The sequence below is a fragment of the Engystomops pustulosus genome, chromosome 6 (genome assembly GCF_040894005.1).
Source record: "Engystomops pustulosus chromosome 6, aEngPut4.maternal, whole genome shotgun sequence".
NCBI classification, from domain to species: Eukaryota; Metazoa; Chordata; class Amphibia; order Anura; family Leptodactylidae; genus Engystomops; species Engystomops pustulosus.
In genome coordinates, this window is record NC_092416.1 from 40,192,070 (window position 1) to 40,205,823 (window position 13,754).

The 13,754-nt window shown below is 41.8% G+C and overlaps 1 protein-coding gene across 4 annotated transcripts in view; it reads left to right on the forward strand.

Moving 5' to 3' along the window:
• LOC140134961 (carotenoid-cleaving dioxygenase, mitochondrial-like) overlaps positions 1-7,398 on the forward strand; it is a 42,257-nt gene extending 34,859 nt beyond the window's left edge. For all 4 annotated transcript variants that reach the window (XM_072155812.1, XM_072155813.1, XM_072155811.1 and 1 more), the window contains exons 8-12: positions 1,781-1,948; positions 2,196-2,333; positions 4,826-5,008; positions 5,292-5,402; positions 6,213-7,398. In XM_072155812.1, the coding sequence (XP_072011913.1) occupies positions 1,781-1,948; positions 2,196-2,333; positions 4,826-5,008; positions 5,292-5,402; positions 6,213-6,329 (717 nt within the window). In that variant the 3' untranslated portion in view covers positions 6,330-7,398. The remainder of the gene's footprint in view (positions 1-1,780; positions 1,949-2,195; positions 2,334-4,825; positions 5,009-5,291; positions 5,403-6,212) is intronic.
• Positions 7,399-13,754: the final 6,356 nt, after the last annotated feature.

Here is a 13,754-nt window from a genome sequence, read left to right on the forward strand (position 1 = left end):
TCTTTCCACATATTCTTGATTGGATTCAGGTCTGGATGTGTCTTGGCCATTCTAACACCTGGATACGTTTATTTGTGAACCTTCCATTGTAGACTTTGCTTTATGTTTGGGATCATTGTCTTGTTGGAAGATAAATCTCCCTCCCAGTCTCAGGTCTTTTGCAGACTCAAACAGGGTTTCTTCCAGAATGGTCCTGTATTTGGCTATATCTCCCCATCCATTTTAACCATCTTTCCTGTCCCTGCTGACGAAAAGGCCAAACCATGATGCTGCCGCCACCATGTGTGACGGTGACGATGGTGTGTACAGGGGGATGAGCTGTGTTACTTTTATGCCAAACATATCGTTTGGCATATAGTACTAATAAAAGGGACTAGATACTTATCTAATGATGTTAGATAATGTTATTAATGTTACATCCATTTCTGCATCTTCCTCAATTCACGCTAATAGGTTGAGAAAACGCTGACTGTTCCTGTGGCTTACTCTAGTCTGGCAGCCTGAACTATGTTCTAGTGGCTGGCTGTGAATTGTATTCACCGAACCCGTTTCTCTGCAACCACGCTTTGGGCCAGCAGGAGTTAAAGAGGACCTGCCACCCATAATTTCGGCACTAGGAGCTGCTTACTAAAGTAACGCTTACTAAAGTAATGCTTACTAAAGTAACGCCCTCCGGTAACGCTATCGAGCACTGCGACGGGGTACAATTTAATCATCTGCTGTATTCATGAAGGGGTGGTCCGAGGAGCTGCCTCTACCCCGGACCGCCCCCTTGTTCCATAGGCCTTACTTTAGTAAGCAGCTTCTAGTGCCGAAATTTTAGGTGACAGGTCCTCTTTAACACTGTGGGGGTCATTTACTAAGGGCCCGAATCACGTTTTTACGGCGGGTTACCCGAATATTACCGTTTTGCGCCAATTTTTTTTTTTATTTTTATTTATTTTTTCCCCTGAATTGCCCCGGGTTTTTGGCGCACGCGACCGGATTGCGGCGCATCGGCGCCCGCGTGCACACAATGGAAATCGGGGGCGTGGCCGAACGAAAACCCAACGGATTCGGAGAAACCGCCGCATAAAAAAAAAAAGTGTCGCTGGACACGTGCTTACCTGCACCCAGCAATGGATCGTGAACTCCGGCGGACTTCAGTGCAGCAGCGACACCTGGTAGACGTTGGAGGAACTGCCTTAGTGAATCGCTGGAAGACCCGAATCCACCCCAGAGAACGCGCAGCTGGTTCACGAATGGACCGGGTAAGTAAATCTGCCCCTATGTGACTGTGAGTGTCTGCTCCTACCACCTTGGGCAGAGTCCTCCTCATTATAAATATCCTGCATACAGCTGCATTCTTTGCTGGTCAAATTCTTTGGTAGTTTATTTTATGCTCTGCGATATTTGCTACTTCTGAACTCTTGGTATTTGATTCTTGGCTTGTTTAGTGACTACTCTTCTGCAATTCTAGCACTAGCAATACGGTACGTGACTGCTATGACCAATTAATGCGCACCCCTAATATCATAAACATTTGTGGAAATATGATTGCTTTCTTCAGTGATGTTTATTGTATGTCTTATCAGAAAAGCACAAAGGTTCCTGCATCATCTCCTTGAACTAGATTGCTGATTCATTACTAAATATCCCTTTATCCAATTAGCCTTACACCATGATTGTTTCTCCTTAGCTTATTGTAACTTTGTTTCCCAGAGAGTAGGTATTTGGCAATTGGCACTTGTTTTAGTGTTTTCAATACATATTTTCTGACACTGTATTACTCTACATCTAGCTACACCCGGTGACGTTCCACACTCAAGCAAACTCCATGTTTCATCAAATTAATGCATATGAAGATCAAGACTGCATTGTGCTGGACCTCTGCTGTCAGGATAATGGAGAAGTTTTCCAAATATACAACTTGCAAAATTTACACAAATCTGGTAAAGCATTGGAAGAGGTATTGTATTACATATTGTTTGGACTTATGGTTGAAAATAGTTACGATAAGGAGAGCTACCTGAGGGTTTGTTTTCTGTGGGACATATATTTAATATTCACTGCATTGTACAGAAAGGCTCGAAAAATTTGAATGAGAAGGGATTGTAAAAAAATATGGATAATACCCTTAAGGGAGAGGGAACCTGGATGCTGTATTTGTTCCCCTATAGTATTCCCTTCAATCTGTTATGTTTTTATTTAAATAGGTGTATCATTCCGTTCCAAAATCTTTTCCAAAACGGTATGTACTTCCTCTAACTGCAACCTCTGAGACTCCACATGGTATAAAAATCAACCCTCTCAGCTATTCTACAGCCAAAGCCGAGAAAAGATCTGATGGAAAGGTACCTGTGCTTCTATGTATATACTGTATGTGTTATTACAAAGGGCGTTGTATAATACGGTATATTAACTAAATGTATACCCCGATGCCCCTTTTGGGTAAAGGATGCGATTGCTGTCAGTGTATAAGGATCAATAAGGAAGGGTTTCTGTTTTAATATTGAATGGAACATGACATACTGTAGCTGTTTATATTCTTCATACCTCAAAAATAAATATTTTCAGTACAGTAATTGACTGTAACTACAGTTAAGCTACTTTTACACATCTTCCGTATCTTCATTGGTTTAGGGCAGTGGTGGCGAACCTATGGCACTGGTGCGAGATAGGCACTCGGAGGCATCTCTGTGGGCACACAGGCTGTCTCCCAGGCACAGAGTTTGCCAGACATGGCATCTTCCCGCAGTCTCAGGCAGTCCAAGTAGTGCCCTGCTACTTTAAAGTGACCCATCCTGTGCTGCTTCGTCCTGTTCGAAGAGTGAAAAGGTGTCGGATTGGAGCTCAAAGATTCTGGTAGCAATAAGTTTGTTACTGCCTAAATTGCCGTGTTGGCACTTTAGGAAAAGCTAGTGGTTTTTGGGTCTCAGTTTGGGTACTCGATCTCTAAAAGGTTCGCAATCACTGGTTTAGGGTCTTGCATTCTTTCTCCTTTGAATGCCGAATATCTTCTTGTATGTGTCAGTGTATAAATATACGGTAGATCTATCATTAGCAAGTTAAAGGAAACCTACCACTTCTTATGGTAGGTAGGAGATGTAAACACCGGGCACCAGCTCAGGGTGAGCTGGTGCCGGAGCTTACCTTAGCGAGTGTTTTAAACCGCTATATCGCGGTTTAAACACATTTTGATTTACCTCTCCGAGGTAGCTTCGGCGCTGCGCGCGGCCGTGCACGCGCGCGCCTCCATACGGAGTGCCGAAGGCGTCACGCGCGCATGGCTGCGCGCAGCGCCGAAGCTACCTCGGAGAGGTAAATCAAAATGTGTTTAAACCGCGATATAGCGGTTTAAAACACTCGCTAAGGTAAGCTCCGGCACCAGCTCACCCTGAGCTGGTGCCCGGTGTTTACATCTCCTACCTACCATCAGAAGTGGTAGGTTTCCTTTAAAGAAATCTGCTAGGTACATTCTATATGACGCAAATGATTTTCAGTCAGGGAAGACTGTTCCACTTTCTGAGTTTCTGTTTTTTATTTTCCACCTTCCAACATAACATTTTTCTTTTTCAGTTCACAAAGAAGGATGCGGACTTCTTTTCTAGGGGACACACATATTGTACACACAGAAATTTACATGCAATTTCCCTATAGGCTAGATAAAAATTCACTCATTGTTTTAAAAGCTTTGTTTTCACAGTTGTCACTGTCCCTTCTGAACGACACATCCCCTTTTTATTCTTGATCAGTACATTCATGGAGATACCATATGTATATTGTGTCTTAATAGCTTTAAAAACAGATCTAAACGTTGAAGGAAAAAAGTATTGCCATTTTCTGGCACCCCTGATTTTTTTTTTTGTACATTTTTTTCTGGATGAGCTATTTTTTTTACATAGATTTGGCAGCTCTGTGTAGCGCTGGGTAATCTTTGCTATATAAATAAAGGAATTATTATTAATGGAATGATTTATTAAACATTTTATAAAAATTTTTCAAGGCCCCCTAGGGTGCTTTAAACCTATGGGTTCTGATCATATACTATACCACAGTACAACTGTATTGAAATACAGAGGTTCCCACCTGTAACATCTTGGATAGAGTTTCAAGGCGCAGTCTCCATATAGGGTTAACAACCATATATGTACTGTTAAAGGAAATCTACCATTTGCTTTTATATATTATGAACCAAACATATCTTGAGAATGCTTTAGCTACACTGATGCGGAAACATATCTTGTTTAATCCCTGAACTGAGTGGGTTTTGCTGAAAAAACAATTATAAAATAATGATAATGAGGCTCTGTCGTCCTGTGGCTGCTCCGGTGCTTCTCCTCACCTTAATTATGCACTGATTCAGAGAATGCTATATTCACTGTGTGGTGCCTGACAGGCAGAAGTAATCAGTCACTGCACCCTCCCCCCAGCTGCTGTGTATGACTCATCCAGCGCAGGTTGATTAGTCCTGTCTGTACAGTTCAGGAAGCTCCGTGTAATATGTGTATGAACGGCAGCCCAGCTTTCCTGAATTTGTTGTTTATTGTTTTTTTGAGCAAAACCACTCGGATCAGGAATTAAACAAGATATGTTTCTGCATCAGTGTAGCTACAGCATTCTCAAGGTCTCATGAAAACAAATGGTAGGTTTCCTTGAAACTTAAACAAGGATATTGAGAATGGTGCCAGTTCTGCACCTTGATCACTTCTAGAAATGAGTATAGAAAGTATAAGTATTTATAAGTATACAGTCAGCTAGATGACTCCTATGTTTTACCCCAATCTAGTAGTATCTTTTGTTTGATAAGAAAAAAATAAACAATACAAATATAAAATTTTTCTAGCTGTGGTGTACGCCTGAAAACCTTTATGATAACACAATCAAGAACATTGGAGGTCTTGATTTTCCTGCCATCAACTATTCCAAATGCAACACTAAGAAATATCGCTATTTCTATGGATGCGGGTTCCAGCACCTTGTGGGGAGCTGTCTTGTTAAAGTGGATGCTGACACAAAGCAGGCTAAGGTAAGTAGATTTGACTTGTGGTAGATACACGCCTGTATTTGTACAATGATTGCTGAAAGAGGAAAGGTGATCTCTCACCTAAAATGTAACTGGGGGAGAGTCTAGAACTAGTCTAAACGATCGAATGCTTTTCAAATTTTTTTTTTTTTTGTAATGCTCTCTACTTGCCCACCACCCCATAATGAATTGTTTTTTTTGTTTTTTTTTATATAGAAATTACATAATATTCCATCTAACATCTGAAATAAATATTTTACAACATACATATGTTTCTTGTTTGAAGGTTTGGCAGGAAGATGGTTTCTACCCCTCAGAACCAGTGTTTGTTCCAAGCCCCCATTCGTGTGAAGAAGACGATGGAGTGATCCTCTCTGCTGTAGTGTCACCCCAACAGGTAAGTAGGAGTGATGTAGGAGCCGGTGGCAGTTACTGGTGGGGGTTGCAGTTTGGCACCCGGACCCGAACAGATTTTTACAATTTGGGTTCGGCCAGTTCTACTCATAACTATTCATGATATGTGAAACTTTAACTTGATAGGATAGTTCATTGATTATATGCTTTTTTTATTGACATATTTAGCTGGTACTGGGCCAGTAAGCCAGATAGGCCCACAAAATGCTACATAACACATTTATCTCTAATGTCACAATTTAAGCATTGTAAATCCCTCAAACTTGCTCTGTGCACCTTTCCACACTTAATGTTTTAAGCTCAGAAATAGCACTAGGTTGCTATATAGGTAACTAACTGAAGCAATTGAGAAATATGTAACTGTAAATGTTACCGTATTCTCCCTCTACTATATTCTTAATATAATCATAGAAGATGTTTCTCGATATAACTAGAACATAATGACTTCTCACTGTGTACAGATAATATACCAACAATATTATAGAGGTGTCTACCCTACATAGGCCACTATATAAGTTTCCACCTCACCCAGAGCTTAGCTGCTGTATCTAAGCCGCCCTATACACCTGATTCAGCTGTATTGAAAACAAAATCAGAACTTCTCAATTATGTTGTAGGCAAACGCAAGCCTTTATCAAAGTAAAATGAAGCCCTGAACATTTGCCAACTATTACGCTGTACTCCAAGGTTGGGGGGTTGCATTCTGACCTCTGCCTTGGATAGAAAATAAATTTTTTTTATTGCTTTTGAAAATATTAATTTACTAATTTCTACTTTGTTTGTTATTCTCTAGGGCAAAACAACCTTTTTACATATTTTAGATGCCAAAAGCTTCACAGAAATTGGCAGAGCTGAAGTTCCAGTTAAGATGCCTTATGGATTCCATGGAATTTTTGTGCCAAAAATGTAGTTCAAATGTAGAATCACTGGCTGACAATGCAATCCATACTGTATGTACAGTTGAGAGATACATTCAGACGAACGCATGGGGGACGTATATACAGGCGACGTATACACGGGCGATATATATGTCCCCCATAGACGGCCGCACCGTACCACTCCGTACCCCGTAGAAAGATAGGACATGTCCTATCATTCTCTGGAATACGGCGCCGTGCGCCATATATCCCTATGGAGAGGGGTGCAGTGAGAGGCGCTCATATCCTCCTCCTCTCCCCGCGCCTTGCTGTGTGCCCGCCGTACCGTAGCGGCCGTCTGAATGTAGCCTTAGGGTGAATCTGGGACATAGAGGGTGACTGTAAAATGTATATGTATGATGTGACTAAATTATTAATAATTATAAATAATAATGACTGACCTTTCAACCAACATTACATAACTGATACAAGTCGATATGAGGAATTTGTGATATATTTCATTAGAAAACCTGCTTTCTTCTATACTTAATACATCACCTGTATTATCATCCCTTCTTCCCTACTAATCTACTTTTTACTGAAATCCCTGCATTCTGAATTCCCTCTTGCTTGCAGCAGGCAAAAAACCTGCTGGATCAGATTACACAGGAGATTTATACTAATGGAGCAGTGAGTTAGAGCAGCTAGATCCGCACCCAGCCACTGACAGCATAGAGTAACACTTTTCATGTAGACACACACTGATTACTGATTTTTGCCAAGTTTGCTGTAAATTTTGAGAATATTAATTATTTTAAGAGTCAGGAACATTTTTTTTTATCACAGTACAACTGTGAAGTATCTAAGTTTCTAGTAATGTACAAGTAACCATCATTATAATTCCTTCAATTACTGTAACATGATGATCAGCGTTATCATAAATTGCATTGTAATAAATAAATTATAAGCAGAAGAGTTGTGTCAGCCCACCTGGAATATAGACTCAATCAAGCACGGATCCTCCAGCTTCCTTTAGAGTTAAGGTAACCACATACATATTATCCAGCTTCAAGACGACGAGTTTAGTGGTGTAAAATGTACCAAACCTTTATTTCCAAACTTCTTGGGTACACAATAGAATCACACGGAGTCGTCACAAGAATCAAAGACAATCACCTATGCGTTTCAGGTAGACCCTCTACCCAGCCATGATTAAGGGTAGAGTGTCTACCTGAAACGCGTATGCGATTGTCTTTAAATCTTGTGACGACTCTGTGTGATTATATTGTGTACCCAAGAAGTTTGGAAATAAAGGTTTTGGTATATTTTACACCACTAGACTCATTGGGGCAGATTTACTTACCCGGTCCATTCACGATCCAGTGGTGCGTTCTCTGCGGTGGATTCGGGTCCGGCCGGGATTCTCTAAGGTAGTTCCTCCAACTGCGCTGAAGTTCCCCGAGGCCCGCCGGAATGCACTGAAGTACACTGGTCTATTCCTAGTGAAGGTAAACGCGAGTGCCGCAAGACTTTTTTTTTTTTTTTTTTTCCGAATCCATCGGGTTTTGTTCAGCCACGCCCCCGATTTCCGTCGTGTGCATGCCAGCGCCACAATCCGATCGCGTGCGCCAAAATCCCGGGGCAATTCAGGGAAAATCGGCGCAAATCGAAAATATTCGGGTAACACGTTGGGAAACCGCGAATCGGGCCCTTAGTAAATGACCCCCATTGTCTTGAAGCTGGATAAGATGCATGTAAATATATTATAAGACTCCAGCTTTGAGCCACTGTATGTTTTACCCATTAGTGCCTTTAATCATGTGCACATTAACCAATATGTCAATTGCAGGAACCAGAAAAAACAATCCCTGTATAACACAGAGGGATTTTCTATGTAACTGCACCTTATGCACGATGATGTAGAGAAGGAAACACTTGAACATGCAGATTTCACAGAAACCAGAGGATGCAACTTTTGTAACTTTTTGTAATGTTTCTTTAAACAATGTTTTATTTAATTGCTTTCCACATGTGTATATTGTGAATAAATATGATCTGCATTATTATATTTACCTTTTGTATTTACTTGTTTGTATTTTATTTATAAGATGAATTAAATCTGTGAATATATACAGTATACCCTATATGCAATGATATGCTGAAAAGCCCTACTTGGTTTATACTTGAGTATGTTAAAGAAAAATATATGTTTAAAGGGGTTGTCCATTTTATATAACATTTATTGAGTGATACAAAGACAGACAGAACAAGTATAGTTACCCAAGGTATCAGTCACACAGGACCTAGTTGAAAGAGCCATAAACTGCACAATTAGCACTAAATGCTTGATGTAGTAAAGAAGAGCATCCGAGTGGATGACTAAAATCCATACATCGATAGAGGCAGTAATACCATGGGCTCTCCTAAAGAAACATTGGGGCAGATTTATCAAGCTGTCTGAAAGTCAGAATATTTCTAGTTGCCCATGGCAACCAATCACAGCTCTCCGTTGAAATATTCATGAGCACTGGTAAAATGAAAGCTGAGCTGCAATTGGTTGCCATGGGCGACTAGAAATATTCTGATAAATATTCTTGATAAATCTGCCCCAATATGTGAGTTGTCCACTTTAAGCACATTCCACCAAATATTTGATACTGTTTCTGTAATGAAAAGTTATACATTTTTCCAATACACTTTCTGTATACATTTTTCACGGTTTCCAAGATCTCTGCTTGTTGTCTGCTTGCTGTCATGCAACAGAAACTTAATTGTTTACTTCCTGTACATAAGCACCAGTCATGTGATGTCACACAGGTATACAGCTCCTTATAACACACAGGGTAATCAAAGCTGTGCCATGCTAACGCGCCTTTTGTCTGTGTGACATCACATGACCACGGACTGGCATTTATCTACAGGAAGTAAACACAGAAGCTTCCTATAGAGTGACAGCAAGCAGAGATGTAGAAAACCATGAGGAATTGATACAGAAAGTATATTGCGAAATGTAATAACTTTTTATTATACAAACAATATTAATTATTTGCTGTAATGTGCTTAAAGTGGATAAACCCTTTGAATAACTAAGTAATATAAACCAATAACACACAACTTTTACAACGTGGAACAGCACAAAATTAAGGGTGCATTCAGAAGGCCGTCTGGGGTGATGTATATGCGGCCGCAAATTTGGGGACATATATACATCCCTATAAACAGCAATGGCAGCTGGGCAGTGGTACGGTGCCACACATATGTGGAACCGTTCTGCGCCGTACAGGGGAAAAGATGGAGCATGTTCTATCTCTCCCCCTGTGTGCGGCCGCGTGCCGCTTTTCTATATGGAGGGGGGAGGGGTCACGTCCTCTTCAGCGCACAGCGGTATGTGTGAATGTACCCTAATTCTTAGACAACACCTACAATATGCGGAACCAGAGGACCATATATTGTTAAAAAATATATATTATATATATTAAATAATTTCCAGACACACGATTGTTAAGAAGATGATATGCTCAAAATGGGGCTCAATCACAAATTCAAAAGTGGAAGAAAACAACAAGTCTACAATAAATTCATGGTAAGTAAGGATTTGGAATAGGATACAATCTTATTGCACACTTCCCCTTTAAGATAGACAGTCACACTGGTAAAGTTGATCTATTAGATATGCAATCCCAATGCTCTACATTGATAGATCAGTATTAATACTTGCACATACACAGCAATAAGGAATCACTGAATTTCCACTGACTTACATAAGTAAGGCTCTATTCTTGATTCTCTACTTTGTTACCTTGACCCACTTAATGCTTCGTCAGAAGGGATGCACCTCTGACACTCCCTGCAACTCCTTTGCCTTTTCGATTTCCTGTGTAGCAGCGCGGGTAAAGAAGGGTCTATGCATTCTACACTATGACACTGATGACCTCCTAGTGTGATCGCAGGAGGAGGGAAGCTGCTGTAATTTTCATTAGTGAGGGGAGGCTGCTGTAAATTTCATTAGCGAGGGGAGACTGATGGAAATTTCATTAGCAAGGGGAGGCTGCTGGGGATTACATTACTAGGGGAGTAATGCATTTCCCACCCTAGGCTTATACTTGAGTCAAAAAGTTTTCCAAATCTTTGGTGAATTGTGGGGGTTGGCTTATACTTGTGTATATATATGGTACATATGCATATAACACCAACAATAACATTCTGTGTAATCAAAAATATTTTTTAGGCCATTGCCTACATCTTGCATTGGACTTATTGTGGTATCTGTTGTGGTTTTAAGTTGGGTATTTCATGAGGATAGCCTAGTTTCCCCCCCCCACCCTTGGGAAACATGTGACCTTTTCAAATATATAAATAACTCCCCTCACACGGAATTGGCTGTAGAGGAGCAGGGGGCGTTGCTAAGCCTAGTGATGGGTGTTTTCATATATTTGAAAAGGACACATGGAGGAGCAGTTTCCCAAGGGTGGGGGGAACTGCTCCTTTCCAGCCCCTCCCAATTGGCAACTGCCTAGTCACACAGCAGATGCTAATGAAAGGTACAATATAACATATCTTTTTTTCTGTAAAACCTATTTTTTATACAAAAACACTTTGGCAGTGTATGCACTATGCTCTGTGGGGACTGGGGGAGTGCTAAAAATGGGTCTCCTGGTGACAGGTTCCCTTTAAGAGCCCTTAATCGTGTGCATTTACAAATTTGTAGAACTGATGTCTGCTTGGTTCCTGTATATAGTTTTATTTCCTATACACTCACCGGCCACTTTATTAGGTACACCATGCTAGTAACGGGTTGGACCCCCTTTTGCCTTCAGAACTGCCTCAATTCTTCGTGGCATAGATTCAACAAGGTGCTGGAAGCATTCCTCAGAGATTATTGACATGATGGCATCACACAGTTGCCGCAATTTGTCGGCTGCACATCCATGATGCAAATCTCCCGTTCCACCACATCCCAAAGATTCTCTATTGGATTGAGATCTGGTGACTGTGGAGGCCATTTGAGTACAGTGAACTCATTGTAATGTTCAAGAAACCAGTCTGAGATGATTCCAGCTTTATGACATGGCGCATTATCCTGCTGAAAGTAGCCATCAGATGTTGGGTACATTGTGGTCATAAAGGGATGGACATGGTCAGCAACAATACTCAGGTAGGCTGTGGCGTTGCAATGATGCTCAATTGGTACCAAGGGGCCCAAAGAGTGCCAAGAAAATATTCCCCACACCATGACACCACCACCACCAGCCTGAACCGTTGATACAAGGCAGGATGGATCCATGCTTTCATGTTGTTGACGCCAAATTCTGACCCTACCATCCGAATGTCGCAGCAGAAATCGAGACTCATCAGACCAGGCAACGTTTTTCCAATCTTCTACTGTCCAGTTTCGATGAGCTTGTGCAAATTGTAGCCTCAGTTTCCTGTTCTTAGCTGAAAGGAGTGGCACCCGGTGTGGTCTTCTGCTGCTGTAGCCCATCTGCCTCAAAGTTCGACGTACTGTGCGTTCAGAGATGCTCTTCTGCCTACCTTGGTTGTAACGGGTGGCGATTTGAGTCACTGTTGCCTTTCTATCAGCTCAAACCAGTCTGCCCATTCTCCTCTGACCTCTGGCATCAACAAGGCATTTCCGCCCACAGAACTGCCGCTCACTGGATGTTTTTTCTTTTTCGGACCATTCTCTGTAAACCCTAGAGATGGTTGTGCGTGAAAATCCCAGTAGATCAGCAGTTTCTGAAATACTCAGACCAGCCCTTCTGGCACCAACAACCATGCACGTTCAAAGGCACTCAAATCACCTTTCTTCCCCATACTGATGCTCGGTTTGAACTGCAGGAGATTGTCTTGACCATGTCTACATGCCTAAATGCACTGAGTTGCCGCTATGTGATTGGCTGATTAGAAATTAAGTATTAACGAGCAGTTGGACAGGTGTACCTAATAAAGTGGCCGGTGAGTGTATATAGTGGAGCCCTTCTGGAGTCCATTGAATGGAACTTTTTGTAACTATTTGTAATAATAATCCTATTTCCTATATATAATGTAATGCAGCTCTTCCGCATTCCCCTCACATTGAATGCAACTTTTTGTAACTATTTGTAATGTTGCGCTGATGTTTAAAGCAAATCTATCACTGAAAATGCTGATATAAACAAGCATACCTCCTACTAGCTGAGTCCATAGTGTTGCAGGATCTGTTCTTGATCCAATAGACCTTTTGTTTTCTGAATAAAATAACTTTTGAAATGATGCAAATTAGCGTCGGACGCTAATGTGTATGTTACACAGGGCGCTCCAGCAACTGGGCCGTTTCCAGTTATGCACGCCTACTGCGTACTGTATATTCTTTTCACTCCCTCCTTTCCACAGCTCTCACTCAGCACCGTCACACGTCAACTCTCACGCATACGCGCATGTCACTACTATCGCCCAGCCGGCCACTGGGTTATATCCTGCAGCCCGCTTCTTCTCAGTGTCGAGCGCACATGAGAAGGGAGGCAGTGAATAGAATATACAGCACGCAGTAGGGGTGCATAATTAGAAACAGCCGAGCGCCAGAAAAATTATGCACGCTTCCGTTCTTCGATTCACTGGTACCTCACTAATCCCCACCCCTAAACGGCTTACGACAGCCCCTTTAACCCAATAATATCGGGTTAAAAGTGGAGTGGTGCGGGACACCCTACTGTATATTTAATAGGGAGCTGTTTAGGAGCCAGAAGAACCGGCTCTTCTTAGTGAGCAGAGCCTAATGATCCAACTCCTTCCTACCCGAGAGCTCTCGAGAAGTCTTGTGAAAGCAAGTCGGCAGTTGCGGCTATCTGATGTACACCACTTTTGTGCGAAACTTCCCAAGAGCTGTCATCGCACATCGCCGCGGCGGCTTCTGATGTCACAGTCTCTCAGGCAGACGGGTGGGAGTGAGAAAAAGACAAAGGCGTGCATAATTACTAGATGAAGAAGCCCCCACAGGAGCACCCGGCGCTAATTAGCATATCTTTTAAAGTAATTTTTCTCCGGGAAGACGCTATTTACAGCATTACGAAAACCTGTCCCATTACAGACGACTAACACGCCACCTGTAAGTATAAATGGTTTATATCGCCACCACCCAAGTGCTAGTTTCCCTATAATTGGTGGCACTGCGGAGAATTCTTCCTACAGGGAATCTCTGTAAATAAAGAAAATAAGATTTTGGAAAGATGGCGCATTAATAACACAAGCGCGGAAATGGAAAGGGGTCAGGTGTTGTGTGTAACATTTTCTATACATTATTGTGGTGGTTTTGCAGTCCAGGGTGTGTTTTGCAGCCTCCAGGAGCAGCAGCTTCTCCCTCCTTCTCCCCTCTCAGACATTTTTCTTTCTTTTTACTGTAAACTGAGGCGACTGCACTATAACCTCTGGGAACAAACATCCAGGAAGTAGCCAATCAGAAGGCATAAACAACTGATGGACAGCCACCGGAGCCAATCAGG